General features: G+C 47.9%; 1 protein-coding gene across 1 annotated transcript; it reads right to left on the reverse strand.

Moving 5' to 3' along the window:
- Positions 1 to 2571: 2571 nt before the first annotated feature.
- Positions 2572 to 6143, reverse strand: ORM1 (orosomucoid 1). Its single transcript, XM_017875936.1, has 6 exons — positions 5826 to 6143; positions 5265 to 5407; positions 4996 to 5066; positions 4186 to 4293; positions 3928 to 4031; positions 2572 to 2792 (listed from the first exon to the last, which is right to left on the reverse strand). Exons 1-6 carry the CDS (start codon positions 5937 to 5939, stop codon positions 2691 to 2693), a joined length of 642 nt encoding a protein of 213 aa, XP_017731425.1. The 5' UTR covers positions 5940 to 6143; the 3' UTR covers positions 2572 to 2690.
- Between the last annotated feature and the right edge of the window lie 12330 nt (positions 6144 to 18473).

The following is an 18473-nucleotide window of genomic DNA, read 5'->3' on the forward strand; positions in this document are numbered from 1 at the left end:
AATGGACCTCGGACCTGCGCAGGATTTTGGCCGAGGGAGGTAAAGAGGAGACAAGGGCACTTACCCCAGAGAGGCCGTGAGAGTGAGGGAAGCGGGTCTCAGGTCCTGGTCCATCTGCGGCATGGAACGAGGAGGAGGAGGAGGCTCCCCAGACCCTGGGGGCCCTGAGGAGGGGTCTCCTCCCGGGTTTCGGCACCAACTGATTTGTTTTTCTAAGACCACCAGAGTGGGCACAAAAGAACCAGCGAGTAGGCAAGTGTAGGAGCAAAACTGCAAGTTTATTTTGGTCACCTAGCTTCAAGGGAAGAAGGTGGGTAGGGAGAGGTCTGTCGGCCTCCGGCAAATGAGGCCCACAGAGTCGCCCGTGGAGCTCTCGGACGGAGTTCCGACAGTCCCGACCGCAGTGGGGAAGCTGGGAAGTCCGTGCGTGGCGTTCGTCCGGAGCCGCTTTTCTAGGAGTGGGAGGGCAATAGGCAGGGCACGGGCGTGTCGGGGGGCGTTCCGCAGGTGCGACCAGGTAAATCTTGGTCTCTTCAGATTGACATCACCTGGCGCATGCCTAGTTGGGCTGCACCTTCCCGGGTCGCCGGCTGCATTTTCGCGCGCACGGGAAAAGTTGGGGGGATGAAGAACCCGGAAATGCACCATCTTGCCTCCGTTCATCCAAACAGTCCCCACTTCTCATCTCCCTTGCTTCTCCCTGCCCTGCCCACCACGACTCATTTCTGTTTTAATTTTCAGCGGATCCTCCTCAGTAAGGTTTAAAATGGTGTCTCACTGAGATGGTAACACTGAAATGGAAAAACTTCTTGTAGGTGTTGAGCCTTCAGTTCCAGGCCATTGTGGGGCCCCAGAGGCTGTTCTCTCCCCTTGCCTTCTGAGGACATCAGGTCGGTGTCCCCAGCCTCCATGCTGTGGGCACAGCAGTGGTTCGAGTGCTGAGCAAAGGGTGCCGTAGTCTTGGCCCTGTGGAGCTTGGCTGTTAGGACAGGAGGTACAAAGGGGAGTGGTGCCTGAGGACACAGGACTAGATCCCGGGGCATCAGGGACTCAGGCTCATGGTCCTGTCATCCGGGATGGTGTAGACAGCTGCACACATGGAATTGCTCAAACAACTCAGGCCCAATTTTTCTGCCACAGGAGGGGTGCTGCTTCCCTCATGTAACAAGAGGCTGTCAATCACGAGCACCCAGGTCTGGGTGAGGCCAGCCCTTCGAGGCTTGTGCCCCTGAGTGGGCCATGCCTCTGGCTTGGCTCCACCTCAGGGCTCCATATTTGCAAGATGTCAGCTGATTTCCAGGGACCAGCCTCACCCTTATGTGTTGTCTCCTTCTTCTGTGTCTCCCAGGTGAGCACCCTGAGGACACGTCCATGGAGACACCCAGCCCCTCTGGCCTGGGCCCCAAGCCCTCTGCATCACCCCAGCCCTTCCCTGGCCCAGGCAACTACCTCTTGCATGGATGCCGACAGCAGCCTTCACTCAGGCCTTCCTGCCTGCAGCCTTGACCCCCAACGTGCCTCCCCATATGGCCATGGTAATACTGGAATAAGGTCCTTGTGATTGGCACCACATGCCTGAACTCTCCCCACCTGATCCACCTTGTATTAGTCTGTTCTCACATTGCTATAAAGAAATACCTGAGACTTGGTAGTTTATGAAAAAAAGAGGCTTAATTGACTCACAGTTCTGCAGGCTTAACAGGAAGCATGGCTGGGAGGCCTCAGGAAATTTACAATCATGGTGGAAGGCAAAGAGGAAGCAAGTTTCTTTTTCACAAGACAGCAGGAGAGAGAGAGCAAAGTGGGAGGTGCTACACACTTTTCAACAACCAGATCTCGTGAGAAACAGCACTCAGGGGATGGGGCTAAACCATTAGAAACCACTCCCATGATGTAATCACCTCCCACCAGGACCCACCTCCAACACATGGGGCTGAAAATTCCGTGTGAGATTTGGGTGGGGACACAGAGCCAAACCATTTCACACCTCCACTCCTGTTCCGGGTCTTCTGCCTCAAGGTTACTCAAATGCATCCTCTCATTTCCTTGCTTGCAGCAGAAACAGAAAGCGTTTTTTTTAAATGAGTAGTTGAAGTTTTATTACAATCTTGCTATTAGGAGGAAGGCCTTACCCTAGTCTCAGTTTAGAAATTCACATTTGTTTGCTTGTATTATTTTAAATGGACACATAATGTACATATTTATGGGGAACTGTGTGATATTGAATGTTCCCAACACAAAGAAATGGTAAACGTTTGAGGTGGTGGAAATGAAATGTTCATGACCCTGATTTGATCATCACACATTGTACACAGGAACAGCAGGTTGTGTTATGCTCCTCATCTTTCTCAATTGGTTCAGATGCCCCTTCCAGGAGGCCTTCCCAGACTTCTGCAGAAGACAGCATCTTCCCAAGGTGCCGGGCTCCCACAGCACTCGGTGCCTGTCATCATCCATCCTGGCACATGTGAGGCTCTTCCCACCAGGGACAGTGTCTTATCCAGTGCCCGGCCAGGGTTCAACTCAGGGCAGGCTTCAGAATTAATGAATGAAGAAATGACTAACAACCTAGCTGTTCCAAACACAGAAGCTTTATTGATGCAAATGAGGGAAAAAGCTGAGGTACACGTGTCGGGTTGGAGGGGCAGGATGGCCCCAAAGTCTCTGTCCTGATCCAAGGCTGTGTCCTTCTAGGATTCCCCCTCCTCTTGTTTCTTCTTCTCGTGCTGCCTCTCCCCCTCCTCCTGTTTCTTCTCCTTCTCGTGCTGCCTCTCCAGTGGCTCACACTTATCCTAGAAGGCAGCGGGCAGTTGGGGTGAGAGGGAAGCAGAGAGATAGGGAAAGGATGGGAGGTCTTCCAGGGAGAGGGCAGAATGAGCTCTGGCCCGTGGAACCAGTTCAACCAGGGCTCCAACCCTGGCACTGCCACTTCCAAGCTGGGTGATCTTTGGCAAGTCGTTTTCTGTCTCTGAGCCTCAGCTTATTTGCCTCTAAAATGGCAGCTCAGACCCTTAAGAACCACAGGCATTTACTGAGCACTTAGGACCTGCCGGGCCCTTATGCTGCAGCTCCTGAATTCCTCACCACCACTACTACTATGCAGATGATGTAATTGAGGCTCAGGATGGCCGTGGGACCCATTCGAGGCTCCCTAGCCGGACAGTGCGGGAACCAGGCTGTGCATCAGGTGAGCTGACTGCAGTGGTTGTGTTCATATGCCCTCTCCCAGGATCCTGGGGCTGGGGCTGGGGCGCTAGTTCACACCACTGGTGGTCATCTCTGGTGGCAAATGGATGGAATTGTTTTTCTTTGAATAGTCATGAAAATACTGCATGTATGTATTTTAAAAATGGGAACGAGCTCATCGGCGCTGTGACTTCACAGATATTAGGGCATGGGGCCACACCAGGGCAAGTCTTCCGAACACAGGTTTAAAGAAAAGTGTTAAGGAGCTCACGATACAGTAATTCTCATTTGGAGCAAAAATCGGGATGGTGACTGTGGCCATGCTGCAGTGTGGGTGACACTGAAAATCACAGTATCAATTCCCCACTGCACGGGTATTAAAAATGAGCAGGGAGCGGAAGTGAGATGAAAGCCGGGGGTTTGGGAGGCTTTTGTAGGTGGTAACTCCCCGCATTGCATCCCCTCCAGCTGTCAATCCCCCAAACCCTTGGCTCACGCTGTTCCCTCCTGTTAGCTTTCAGGTCCTCCCTGGTTTCACAGGGACTTCTCCCTCCTGGGCTCTCATCCACCACCCCTGGGCCTCGGTAGAGCTCAGCTGTCCCTACAGTGAGGCAGCTGCCTAAAAGCAGAAGATCTGTGTAGCTGTGCAGCCTTGCCTGACAGTTCTCCCACTCTGGGCCTCTAGGGTGGCCCAAGTTGGGCCATGGACAAGGCGGGCACTGCCCAATCCCTTGCGTTTACCTTTTTCTGATCGGTGTACACGACATCTGACCTGGGAATGCGCAAGCAGTCGAGAGCTTCGTAGAACTCACCCAGTTGCTCCTCGGTCGTCTCTGGCTTTTCAGCTGCAGGGGGAGCAAGGAGACTGACTGGGGACGTGATGGGGTCTGGGCGAGAGGCCAGGGAGGGCTGGGGTTCTGGGGGCCGAGCCCCAGGGGTGGGTGAATGGGGGGTGAGGCCTGAGTGGGGCATGAGCTTGGGGCTGCTAAGCATGCCTACCATAGACAGACACCCCCCAGTTCTTCTCATCGTTCACTTTGAAAGCCAGCATGAAGGTCTTCATGTCCCTGAGGATCAGCAGGTGAGCGAAATGCTCTTGGCCTCCCTCTGGAAGGGAAAAGGAGCCTCTGGGTGAGAACATGGGATGGCACAATGGTGCCCATCTTACAGGTGAGGTGTCTAGGTGTGTCCAGGACCACGCAGCCCATCAGTGAAGGCCTGGGGCTTCTTTGGGCCACCGTGTGCCCAGTCCATGCTGCATGCCCGGCTCCACGCCAAGCACTTTTTGTACATGGGATCTCAGGAGCCTCACACAGACCATGGCTGTCAGGGCCTTTCTCCCCATTTTACAGATGAGGAAAATGAGGCCCAGAGAGGAGGCTTGGGCTGCTAAATGGTGTCAGTTCAGCTCCATCAGCTCCCTGCTATGCGCCATCTCTGTGGTGATGGGGGACATAGTTGAAGGCACCACCTCTCCAATATACAGGCTTCCACCCTTGGTTTCCAAAGGATCTTAAAGAGGGCATGAGGGAGAGGCAGGTCTGAAGCCAGCCTGGAGTTCCAATTCTAGTTCTAATTATAAGCTGTGTGACCTCTGGGAAACTATTTGAGGTCTCTGTTCTTCTGTTTCCTCATCTGATTCTGGTACTGTCCTGTTAGAGTTGTCTCTGAGAACGTTGTAAGAGCTCAAAAATGTTAGTGGTTATTTCTCTGTGCCCAAAGCCTCCAGGGCTCTATATCCAGCCCCCGCCTTATGCTGGCCTGTCCTGTTCCCATGGTGAACCCTCCTGCCTGAGGACTGGCCCTCACCATATTTGGAGATGGTCCCATTTTCCCGCTGGACATTCAGGTAGCTGGAGTTATAGATGCACTGGTTCTGTCTAAAGCCAAACAGAAGGCAGGAGGAAAACAGGAAGATTATTGAGAAGTGGCCAATCGCCCATCACAGTCCAGTAGCAAAAGTCTGGTGGAGATTAAAGCTAGCCCTCCCGGTTCCACCCTCTTGGAAGGCCAAGGCCATGAGGAGGGTCTTCCGGCCAAAAGCTGAGATGGGGGTGCGTTGGAATGGGGGCTCTTACCGGGTCTGGTACTGTCTGAGAAAGATCGTGTCCTCTGTCTTGTTGGGGGTAAAGTAAAAGAAGGCTGCTTGGATCTCGTGAACCGACTTATTGTACTCCTCATTTCGAAAGGCTGATGCAATATAAAACCACTTGCCAGAGATCTGGGGACAAGGTGGAAGCTGGTGATGGGGGCTTGATGCTGAATCTTTGACTGTCAACTGGGAAGAGACTCAGGTAGATCTCTCCCTGATTTTGCAAATGGGGCAATGAGGCTCCTGATGGGCAGTGGACATGCAGGAGCTCTCCCCGAGGATCAGTCATTGTCCCCCAGGCAGCCCCTCCAGCCCCAGCACAGAACCGTACTCTGTGAAGGACTCTGCAGTGAGGCTTCTGAGTTTGGAGGCAGTCAGGGGGTGCCTCCAGAGTCCCCTGGGCTGGTGAGAATTTCACCCAGGGACCCAGAAGAGAAAAGGGCAGAGCCAGGAGCGGGGGGCCGACCACAGCCAGCAGGGAAAGGGAAGCCCAGAGAAGGGAGGTAGCTGCCCATATGCTCAGGGCAGGGCTAGCCCAGGCACTCACCCGGTCCAGGGTGGCATTGGTGATGGGCACTGGTACTAGGTTGGCACACAATGGAATCTGGGCTTCCAGCAGAGGTAGGAAGCTCAGGACTGTAAGAACCCAGGACAGCGCCATACTGAGATCAGGAGACACCTGGAGCCAGGCAGTGCTGGTGGCTGCAGGGTGTAGTCACCTTTATAATAAACTGTGGGCCGTCACCTGGAGCCCAGCAAAAGTTTGCTTTGTGTCTGTGACACAATCCTGCCAGCATTCGGAAATGCCTTGCACAAAAACCTTCCGCCAAAGGCCAGCTGAGGGTACTGCCTCCAAACCCAGGTCTAATTTGAGTTCCTGACATGGAGAGGTTACAAAACCCTAGAGTATGGCTGCCCAAGGCCAAGGTGGGTGCGGGGCTGCGGCAACATTAGTAAACTTGTGAGTCCACAGATTTCCATGGAGAGGCCTCCCACCAGTAATCTCACGTCTTCATTCAATTCCTATCCCTCTGAGTGCCAAGACTTACTTTAGTGCGACTCAGCCACAAACCTAATGATGGAGCTACCTTTGAGAGTCCCCAGGCTGGCATGGGACGTGCGTTGTGGTGGGGAGAGTTGGGGTGAGGGATGCCGGATGAAGTCAAACATGGCTTCAGTTCCACTGAGTGTGGCAACAGCTGTGTCAGAGCCAAAGTTCAGTGGGGCCCCAACCCAGCCCGGGACACAGGCACATTTCCGAAAAGGGACATGCAAGTCGAATGTCTATTTCCAGTAAATATACTACTCAACAGGAAATTATCTCCCTGTTTTCTCCCATTCCCTGCCATTTCCCTGCCATGTGAGCAGGCAGCTTGCTTCTCTTTCACCAATACGCCCCTGATCCTAGAGCAGTGCCCACACTTCAAGGACACTTGGTATATACTGTGGAATGGGTGATTCCATGGCCCATTTGCATTCCTACCTCATGGGTCAAGTCTTTATTTGTATGAATAAACACTTTCAGAAAGTATTCTTTTTTTTTTTTTTTTTTTTTTTAAAACAGGGTTTCACTCTTTTCCCCAGGCTGGGGGGGGATGGCTTGATCTCAGCTCACTGCAACCTCTGCCTCCTGGGTTCAAGTGATTCTCCTGCCTCAGCCTCCTGAGTCGCTTGTATTACTGGCACCCTCCACAACACCTAGCTAATCTTTTTTTGTTGTTGTTATTTTTAGTAGAGATGGGATTTGGCCATGTTGGCCAGGCTGGTCTTGAACTCCTGACCTCAGGTGATACACCCGCCTCGGCCTCACAAAGTACTGGGATTACTCAGAAAGTATTTTTATGGTGTGATTATAATTTTGCATTCTTATTCATGTCCTTCTGAATACTTCTTCGTATTTCAGTGTAGTTTGTAGTTAAAAGCTTAATGGGACGAAGATGGCAGAATCATCTGAGGCCTGGAGTTCAAGACTAGCCTGGGCAACACAGTGAGACTGTATCTTTACACAAAAATATTTAAAAATTAGCCAGATCTGGTGCCATGTGCCTGCAAGCCCAGCTACTCTGGAGTCTGAGGCTGAAGGATTGCTTGAGCCCAGGAGTTCAAAGCTGTAGTGAGCTGCGATTTTGCTGCTACAGTCCAGCCTGTATGACGAAGTAAGAGACCCTGTCTCAAAAATAAATAAATAAATAAAAGTGTAATGGATGCATAACTTTTCATTCACTTACTCTATTCTTTTTTGTTTTTGTTTTTGTTCTGAAATGGCATCTCACTCTGTCGCCCAGGCTGGAGTATAGTGGTGGGATCTTGGCTCACTGCAACCTCTGCCTCCCGGGCTCAAGAGATCCTCCCAGGCCGGGCGCGGGAAGCGGAGCTTGCAGTGAGCTGAGATCCAGCCACTGCACTCCAGCCCGGGCAACAGAGCGAGACTCCGTCTCAAAAAAAAAAAAAAGAGATCCTCCCAGCTCAGCCTCCTGAGTAGCTGGGACCACAGGTGTGTGCCACCACACCCGGCTAATTTTTTGTACTTTTGTAGAGATGGAGTCTCATCATGTTGCACAGGCTGGTCTCAAACTCCTAAGCTTAAGCGATCTGCCCACCTCGGCCTCCCAGAGTACTGGGATTACAGGCGTGAGCCACTGTGCCTGGCCCACTTACTATATTCTAACCTACTTAGTCACGTCCTTTATGTCTACGGCACTTTTTTTTTTTTCAGATTCTCCAAGTTGGAGTGCAGTGGTGTGAATCATAGCTCAACTGCAGCCTCAAACTCCTGGGCTCAAGCAATCCTCCCACCTTAGCCTCTGGAGTAGCGAGGACTACAGGCACGCACCACCACACTTGGCTAATTAAATTTAAAAAAATACTGTAGAGACAGAGTCTCGCTATGTTGCCCAGACTGGTCTTGAACTTCTGGCCTCAAGTGATCCTCCTGCCTCAGCCTCCCAAAGTGCTGGGAGTGAGCCACCACTCCCAGCCTATCTAACAGTATTTCATATTGTCATTTTCCTCTGATGATAAGTGTCAGAGAGCAACCAATTTCCCTTTTAAAATTACCATACTATCCGAGGGAAAGGAAACCATGTCCTATGCACAAAGTTTTACATAATAATGTTCACAACAGCATTGCTCAAAATAGCCAAAATTAGAAATAATCCAAGGGCGGGGCGCCATGGCTCACGCCTGTAATTCCAGCTCTTTGGGAGGCTGAGGTGGGTGGATCACGAGGTCAAGAGATTGAGACCAGCCTGGCCAACATGGAGAAACTCCATCTCTACTAAAATACAAAATTAGCTGGGCGTGGGGCACGCACCTGTAGTCCCAGCTACTCGGGAGGCTGAGGCAGGAAAATCACTTGAACCTGGGAGGCAGAGGTTGCAGTGAGCCAAGATCGCGCCATTGCACACCAGCCTGGTGACAGAGCAAGACTCTGTCTTCAAAAAAAAAAGAAAGAAAGAAAGAAACAATCCAAATGCCCATCAACAGGAAAATGGTAAATAAAATGTGGCATTTTCTTACAAAGGAATATTGCTTAACAATAAAATAGTTAAACTACTGATACATATAACACCATGGATGAATCTCAAAACACTATGCTGAACAAAAGAAGCCAGATATAAAGGAGCTTATATACTGTACCGTTCTGTTCTAGAACAGCCCAAACAAATCTATAATTTTAGAAATCAGATCAGTGGTTGCCAAGGGCAAAAGAGGGCAATTTGACTGCAAAGGGTATGAAAGAACACTGAAGTGGATGACAGTGATCCAGGTTGTCGTCGTGGTGGTCATTATATACGCACATATAGTTGTAAAACTGCAAACCTAAAATGTGTGCATTTTCTTTTATTTATTCAACCTCAAGAAAGCCGATGTTTTAAAACCCTCCTCTCAAACATGACAAATCCAAAAGCACTAAGGATATTGAATGTCAATTTGGCAATGCACAAGTGAGTCTCCTTATCCCCATCCTCATCAGAACAGAAATGTCCCTTTTTTTTCCTTTCTTTTTTGTGTTTTGCCAGCTTGGTTTATTTTTTGAATTTTCATTGCTCTAATTTGAGACTTGAAACAATGATTGGAGTTACCAAGAGGGAAGAGAGCAGGTGAGAGAGTGGGTGGATCAGGGAGCTGGAATGTCTGTGCAGCTGGAGCGTGTGATAGGTCGGAGTGGCCAGACTTTATGTTGAAGAAGTTGGCAGGAGACGGAGCCTGCAGGGCATGAAAGCCAGGCTAAGGGGTTCGCTAGACTTAGGAAGTGTTGGAGAGAAATGGAAAGATTTTAAAAGGGGTTGGAAAGACATAACCAGATTGGTTCTTTAGAAAGATCGATCTGTCTGAATGGGAAGAATGGGGAGGGCAAGGGTAGGAGAGTAAAACTGAGAAACCAGTTGGAGCTGATGCAGTGGTCCAGGGGTGAGAGGATGGGGACCAACTCCAGATACTATCTATCTATCGCTCTCTCTCTCTCTCTCTCTCTCTCTCTATTATCTATCTATATATCTATCTATCTCTCTATGTATCTATCATCTATCTCTATCTATTATCTATCAATCTCTATCTATCATCTATCTATCTCTATATCTATCATCTATCTATCTCTATCATCTATCTATCTATCATCTATCTATCTCTATCATCGATCTATCTATCTCTAACATCTATCTATTCTATCATCCATCTATCGATCTATCATCTATCTATCTATCTCTATCATCTATCTATCTATCTATCTATCTATCTATCTATCTATCTATCTATATCATCTATCTATTCTATCATCCATCTATCGATCTATCTATCTATCTATCTATCTATCTATCTATCTATCTATCTATCCATCNAGTGCAGTGGTGTGAATCATAGCTCAACTGCAGCCTCAAACTCCTGGGCTCAAGCAATCCTCCCACCTTAGCCTCTGGAGTAGCGAGGACTACAGGCACGCACCACCACACTTGGCTAATTAAATTTAAAAAAATACTGTAGAGACAGAGTCTCGCTATGTTGCCCAGACTGGTCTTGAACTTCTGGCCTCAAGTGATCCTCCTGCCTCAGCCTCCCAAAGTGCTGGGAGTGAGCCACCACTCCCAGCCTATCTAACAGTATTTCATATTGTCATTTTTCCTCTGATGATAAGTGTCAGAGAGCAACCAATTTCCCTTTTAAAATTACCATACTATCCGAGGGAAAGGAAACCATGTCCTATGCACAAAGTTTTACATAATAATGTTCACAACAGCATTGCTCAAAATAGCCAAAATTAGAAATAATCCAAGGGCCGGGCGCCATGGCTCACGCCTGTAATTCCAGCTCTTTGGGAGGCTGAGGTGGGTGGATCACGAGGTCAAGAGATTGAGACCAGCCTGGCCAACATGGAGAAACTCCATCTCTACTAAAAATACAAAAATTAGCTGGGCGTGGGGGCACGCACCTGTAGTCCCAGCTACTCGGGAGGCTGAGGCAGGAAAATCACTTGAACCTGGGAGGCAGAGGTTGCAGTGAGCCAAGATCGCGCCATTGCACACCAGCCTGGTGACAGAGCAAGACTCTGTCTTCAAAAAAAAAAGAAAGAAAGAAAGAAACAATCCAAATGCCCATCAACAGGAAAATGGTAAATAAAAATGTGGCATTTTCTTACAAAGGAATATTGCTTAACAATAAAAATAGTTAAACTACTGATACATATAACACCATGGATGAATCTCAAAAACACTATGCTGAACAAAAGAAGCCAGATATAAAGGAGCTTATATACTGTACCGTTCTGTTCTAGAACAGCCCAAACAAATCTATAATTTTAGAAATCAGATCAGTGGTTGCCAAGGGCAAAAGAGGGCAATTTGACTGCAAAGGGTATGAAAGAACACTGAAGTGGATGACAGTGATCCAGGTTGTCGTCGTGGTGGTCATTATATACGCACATATAGTTGTAAAAACTGCAAACCTAAAATGTGTGCATTTTCTTTTATTTATTCAACCTCAAGAAAGCCGATGTTTTAAAAACCCTCCTCTCAAACATGACAAATCCAAAAGCACTAAGGATATTGAATGTCAATTTGGCAATGCACAAGTGAGTCTCCTTATCCCCATCCTCATCAGAACAGAAATGTCCCTTTTTTTTCCTTTCTTTTTTGTGTTTTTGCCAGCTTGGTTTATTTTTTGAATTTTCATTGCTCTAATTTGAGACTTGAAACAATGATTGGAGTTACCAAGAGGGAAGAGAGCAGGTGAGAGAGTGGGTGGATCAGGGAGCTGGAATGTCTGTGCAGCTGGAGCGTGTGATAGGTCGGAGTGGCCAGACTTTATGTTGAAGAAGTTGGCAGGAGACGGAGCCTGCAGGGCATGAAAGCCAGGCTAAGGGGTTCGCTAGACTTAGGAAGTGTTGGAGAGAAATGGAAAGATTTTAAAAGGGGTTGGAAAGACATAACCAGATTGGTTCTTTAGAAAGATCGATCTGTCTGAATGGGAAGAATGGGGAGGGCAAGGGTAGGAGAGTAAAACTGAGAAACCAGTTGGAGCTGATGCAGTGGTCCAGGGGTGAGAGGATGGGGACCAACTCCAGATACTATCTATCTATCGCTCTCTCTCTCTCTCTCTCTCTCTCTCTATTATCTATCTATATATCTATCTATCTCTCTATGTATCTATCATCTATCTCTATCTATTATCTATCAATCTCTATCTATCATCTATCTATCTCTATATCTATCATCTATCTATCTCTATCATCTATCTATCTATCATCTATCTATCTCTATCATCGATCTATCTATCTCTAACATCTATCTATTCTATCATCCATCTATCGATCTATCATCTATCTATCTATCTCTATCATCTATCTATCTATCTATCTATCTATCTATCTATCTATCTATCTATATCATCTATCTATTCTATCATCCATCTATCGATCTATCTATCTATCTATCTATCTATCTATCTATCTATCTATCTATCCATCCATCTATCTATCTATCTAAGACAAGGTCTCACTCTATCACCCAGGCTGGAGTACAGTGGCACGATCTCAGTTCACTGCAGCCTCCGCCTCCCGAGTTCCAGCAGTTCTCCTATGCAGACTCCTGAGTAGCTGGGATTACAGGTGTCACCACCACACTTGGCTAATTTTTTTTTTTTTGCATTTTTGGTAGGGACAGGGTATCGCCATGTTGGCCAGGCTGATCTTGAACTCCTGACCTCAAGTGATCCACCCGCCTCAACATTCCAAAGTGCTGGGATTACAGACGTAAGCCACCGCGCCCAGCCCAGATACCATGTATTTTGAGGAGAAGCTGAGCATTGTGTGGGGAGAGCACCACCATTAGACCTGGACTACTGAGGCCCAGGGATTTAGAGGGCCCCACATATCACACCCACCCGCACACCCACACACACACAGCAGTTTATTAAATAACAGATAAGCACCTCTGTCTTTTAGGATCTGGTGCCTGGTACTGGCACAGTGGGATCCATATCACTAGTCATTCTGTTTCACAACCAGCACTGTTCAGGTCCCAGGAAACAATCTCTACATGTGGCACTCGACTCTGAAAACAATAGGTCAAGTGTCCTCATGCTTCGCGGATGATGCCACCGCAGACATAGGAGACAGACACTGCTTCAACAGAGGATTTGAGCGAACTTGAACTTAGAGGTAAGAAAAAAGACAAATTAACATTTTAACTCTTCTCTTTCTGCATAAATGTCAACAAAAACTCTTGTTTTGCCAGAAACACTGAAAGTCTATTTTCTTGCAATGTGTGGTTAGAGAGAGCCTCCTGAGTTAGAAATAAACACTACTTGCAACAGTTGTACATGGTTGCTGAGAAACATTTGGCAATATTGCATCATTATTACTCCTAAATGTGTGTGTCTGATATTGCATCATTATTACTCCTAAATGTGTGGTGTCCACATACAGCCTGAATCTAGTTATTTTTATTTTTATTTTTTTGAGACAGGGTCTGGCTCTGTCACCCAAGGCTGGCGTGCAGTGGCACAATCTTGGCTCACTGCAACCTCCATCTCCTAGGTTCAAGCAATTCTCCTGCCTCAGACTCCCGAATAACTGGGATTACAGGCACCCACAAACACACCTGGCTAATTTTTATATTTTTAATAGAGACGGGGTTTCATCATGTTGGCCACGCTCGTCTCAAACTCCTGACCTCAAATGATCCGCCCACCTCAACCTCCCAAAGTGTTGGGATTACAGGTGTGAGTCACTGCGTCCAGCCAATCGAATCTGGTTCTTGACATGGGCATTTAGAGGCTGCATGCTAGCCTCATGAATAATTTTTAGTTGTACAAATCTTTTGGATACAATGTAATTAATTAATTAAATTTCTAAAACTTAAATATAAGAATGGCAGTGTCATTTAAAATACTTTTGATTTATAACATTCAGGCATTTAGGCCAATGGTCTGGGGTCTCCATCTGCTCGAGCGTAGAAATTCCAGGTGCAGCCTGTGCAGGGGAAGGGTGAATAAGGAGATCTACTGCCTTCCAAAGCGGAGCTGAGAACTGTGAATGCAATGTAGAGGCGCTTCTGAGTGCCTCTCCTCTGCGGGAGTCAGTGGTCTTCAGCATCCTCACTGTCCCTCAGGCTGCCCCTTGGGGATCTCACTCTCCACCCGAGACTATCCAAGAAATTCCTCCAAGCTCATCCAGCACCTACCCTACCACAGTACAATTTTCTCCATCTCCTAACATTTCAGATATGCTTGAATGCCTCTAAAGACCGAGGCTTTAAGTAGTCCTTTCTCGCTTGTCTGGCCTTATCCTCCAACTGGCCCTGGAGGAATGTCAAGAGAATTTAGGCAGGAACGGAAGAGCGAAAAAAGGCCTCAGAGCAGGCAGTACAGGCTGGTGGTGAAACGCAAGTTGCTGAACTTCTCTGCGCCTCGGTATCGCTACCTGTAAAACGGGAATAATAGTGGTACCTACTTCACTGGGTTGTTATGAAGATTAAATTGGTACATAGTTGTAATGCTTGGTTTTTTAAAGTTTTTAAAATATTTTGGTAGGGATGGGCGGTCTCACTATGTTTCTCAGGCTCGTCTCGAACTCCTGGGCTCAAGTGATCCTCCCACTTCAGCCCCCCAAAGTGCTGGGTTTACAGGCGTGAGCTACCACACCCATAAAATGCTTGTTAAATAAAAATAAATTTGCTTGTAAGGGTCTTCTGATTATAATAACTATCGCCATCAGTTTAACCATTCCCCAGACAAGCTGGGATGGGGAGGGAAGAAAGACTCCTGCATTGCATGTATACTTCAGTGATTGCAAGCTACATCCCACTTTTAAAGATATCAAAACGTGAAAACATGTCCATCCTAGGCTCAAGAAAATAGGACATTCCCCCCCATTATACAGATGAGGAAAGAAGTGGCCCAGAGAGGTGAGGCAGCGTGGGAAAGGTCACACAGCAGGTGAGCTGGAGGGCATCGGGGAAACGCACCTGTTTGAAACACTTCATTTCCTGAAAAAGTCACATTCCACCTTTCTTCATTAAGGCCAGAGCAAGGTCTGTGTAAGACCAACTTGTGACCTGCTTCCACATATACGTAGGCTGAACAAATTGTCCTCTTGGGGAACTTTGTGTCTGGTTTGGGGAAAGACCCCAAAAAGGTTTTCTCAAGTTCAAATCCTGTTTTGTGATCTTGGGCAACTTAAGCAACCTCTTTGAACTTCAATTTCCTCATCTGAAAAGCCAGGGTTACAACATGTGTCCCACAAGATTATGCATGAGATGAAAACGCGGGATCACATGCACGAGATCGCACCTAGCATGCCACCTGGTGTGCCATTCGTGCACAAGAAGTTGTCGCCATTATTATTCTGAATGGTGCTATTCCTGGATGGAACCATATGAAACTGGGTTTTACAGGTCCAAAAGCAATTGGATATTATTCTATTTCATACAGGTCACTCTACTGTTATTGAACAATAGTCCTTTTTGTCGCTGGCAAGAAAGGCAGAGCATATCAGCCCCATTTTGCAGAGAGACAGAAACTGAGGCCTAGAGAGAAAGAATGGGCCATGTCCCAGTCAGGAACTGGAATCTGCCTGCAAGCCTCTCCTTTTCTTGCTCTTCTTTTCTTCACTGTCTCAATCCTGGTCTGCTGGCCATGATAGGTTGTGACCATAGCTAGGGTTTGATTCATTGTGAACAGGGCAAACACAGGCTGGCCTGGGCTTTCCCCTGGAGCTGGCCCAGCCTGGGAAGTTCACCTGGCTGTTTGCTGACACTCAGTTGTGCAACAGGAGATTGGGAACTGCGGGTACTGCCAGTTTAGGAAGAGTTTCCTTCTGTCCCCGACAGCCTCCTATCTGCCCCTACTGGGAATGAGCTGGCCCAGCTCCAGCATCCTCACTGGCCCTCCTGGGACTGGAGACCAGGCCGAGAGTCGTGAGCATTACAGTTCTAACATGGCTCCTCTTGCTTTCCCTCTCTGGCCCTTCTTGCTGGCTTTTTCAATCTCTACCCATGTCTTCCAGGCCTAGCAGATGCTGCTGATGCCCACAGAGCTCTGAGTGTAGTGCAGACCTCTCTCCTTTCCTCGCAGCGCAGGCAGCTGCCTCCTGGATGGCTCTGCTCCAGGGCCCCATGGCAGTCAAACCCAACTTGCCAACTCAGACCTCTGCTCATCTGTGCAAACCTGTGACTTGTCCTTGTCATGTTCCCAGCCATCCATACCACAGGGCCTCCTCCACCCGTTCCACTGTAGGCATGGGGAGTCACTACTTTACCATTCCACAAATAGCACAGGGCACCTTTACCTCTGGGCCTTGGCAGGCACTGTTCCCTCTCCCCCAAGTACCCTTCCCCATCTGGCTCACTTCTATTATTCCTCAGCTTGAGGAGTGTGACGGTTAATTTTATGTATCACCTTGACTGGGCCACAGGGTGCCCAGATATTTGGCCAAACACTGTTCGGGGTGTGTCTGTGAAGGTGTTTTTAGATGGGATTAACATTTGGGTAATCCCAGGGGTAGACTGAGTAAAGCAGATGGCCCTTCCCAATGTGGGTGGGCTTCATCCAATCAATTGAGGGCCTGAATAGAACAAACAGGCTGAGTACGAGTGAATTCCTTCTGCCTGACTGCCTTCAAGCAGGGACAGGTTTTTTCCCGGCCTTTGGACTCAAACTGAACCATCAGGTTTTCCTGGGTCTCAAGGCTGCCAGCAGCCAATCTTAAGGTTTGTCAGCTTCCATAATTGCATGAGCCAATTTTGTATAATAAATCCCTTAATATAGCCTATTGGTTCTGTTTCTCTGGAGAGCCCTAATACAGGGGGTCACTTCCCAGGCACATGGCCTCCCCATCTCCAAGCCCCTAATCACACATAGCCCAACCCCTCCAGCTGCATCCACAGGACTCAGAGCTACTCAGACATGCTGCCAGATCCGTGCCTGTACCTCCAGTGCCCACACACAACTGGGCATGGGGAAGGTGCTCTACAAACTCATGTGGAGGAAATAAAGATAAGAGTTCCTGAAGGCAATTGTTTAATAAGTTTGAGTACTGAAAGTACTCCATAGCTGCAGCAGAGAACAAGGTGTGTTCCTTGCTCTCACAGAGCTTGCTATTTATTTATTTACTTATTTAGAGACAGAGTCTCACTCTGTTGCCCAGGCTGGAGTGCAAAGGCACAATCTCGGCTCACTGCAACCTCCGCCTCCCAGATTCAAGCAATTCTCCTGCCTCAGCTTCCTGAGTAGCTGGGATTACAGGCACACGCTGCCATGTCCGGCTAATGTTTTGTATTTTAGTAGAGACGGGATTTCACCGTGTTGCCCAGACTGGTCTCAAACTCTTGAGCTCAGACAATCCACCTGCCTTAGCCTCCCAAAGTGCCGGGATTACAGGCATCAGCCACCGTGCCTGGCCTCTCACAGTGCTTTCTATGGGGGAAAACAGACATTGCAGTGACAACTTTACCATCTACAAAATGGGAGGCATTCTTGAACAGCTAGGGGTGACAATGTATGCCAGACCTCAGGAATGGGCCATTCTGGCTCGACTCTATTTCTGATTGTCAGGCAAAGAAATAAAAAGAACATTCGTATTGCCCCGCTTCCCAAGTTTTGAAGCCATTTTCCAGCCTTAGGAAGCAGTGCAGTACAGTGGTTCTTGGGACTTTAGCATGCACCAGAATCTACAGGGGGCTTGTGAAAAATAGATTGCTGATCCCATCCTTGGAAGTTGTGATTCAGTAGGTTTGGGGTGAGGCCAAGAATTCATTTCAAAGGAGCTCTCAGGTCTGTTAGCTCTAGGGTCTGAGGCATGTAACAGTGCTGTTAGCAGTCATGGGTTTGAATTACAGCTTTGCCTTTCTCCTTTTTTTTTTTTTTTTTTTTTGAGATGGAGTCTGGCTCCCTCCCCCAGGCTGGATGCAATGGCACGGTCTGGGCTCACTGCAATCTCTGCCTCCCAGGCTCAAGCAATTCTCCTGTTTCAGCCCCTCAAGTAACTGAGACTACAGGTGTGTGCCACTACAACTGGCTAATTTTTGCATTTTTTTTTTTTTTTTAGTAGAGACAGGGTTTCACCATGTTGGCCAGGCTGATCTCAAGTTCCTGACCTCAGGTGATCCACCCACCTCCAATTCCCAAAGTGCTGGGATTACAGGCATGAGCCACTGCGCCTGGCCTGAATCACAGCTTTGCCTTGGCCTCACCTGTGATCACGGGCCCTTCCTTGGGCTTCGGTTGCCCTCTATGTAAAATGGGAGGGTGGGCACCAGGCCAAGATACTCAGATATGTATACATTTCAGATAAACAACAAATAAAAAAGATTTTTAGCATAAGCATATCCTCAAAATTGCATGGAGCATACTTGTACTAAAAAGTAGCCATTGTTTATCTGAAATTCAAATTCATCTGGGCATCCTATATTTTTATTTTTTAAGTCTGGCAACCCCATCTCCCAGACTCACACCCACTGACTTCTTCAGTGGCAGGTACTATTGTGACCTCTCAAGAATATGACAGGCAGGGATCACTCCTTTTGAAGCATTATTCATAATAGCAAAGGTAGAAACAGCCCAAATGTCCACCAATTTGGCTCAAATGTCCATCAGCTTATGAGTAGGTAAACAAAATGTGGTTTATCCATACAGTGGAGTATATTCAACCATAAAAAGAATGACGTACTGATACACGTTACGACACAGATGAATCTTGAAA

Source organism: Rhinopithecus bieti, unplaced genomic scaffold (genome assembly GCF_001698545.2).
Source record: "Rhinopithecus bieti isolate Rb0 unplaced genomic scaffold, ASM169854v2 scaffold_9997, whole genome shotgun sequence".
Classification (NCBI taxonomy): Eukaryota; Metazoa; Chordata; class Mammalia; order Primates; family Cercopithecidae; genus Rhinopithecus; species Rhinopithecus bieti.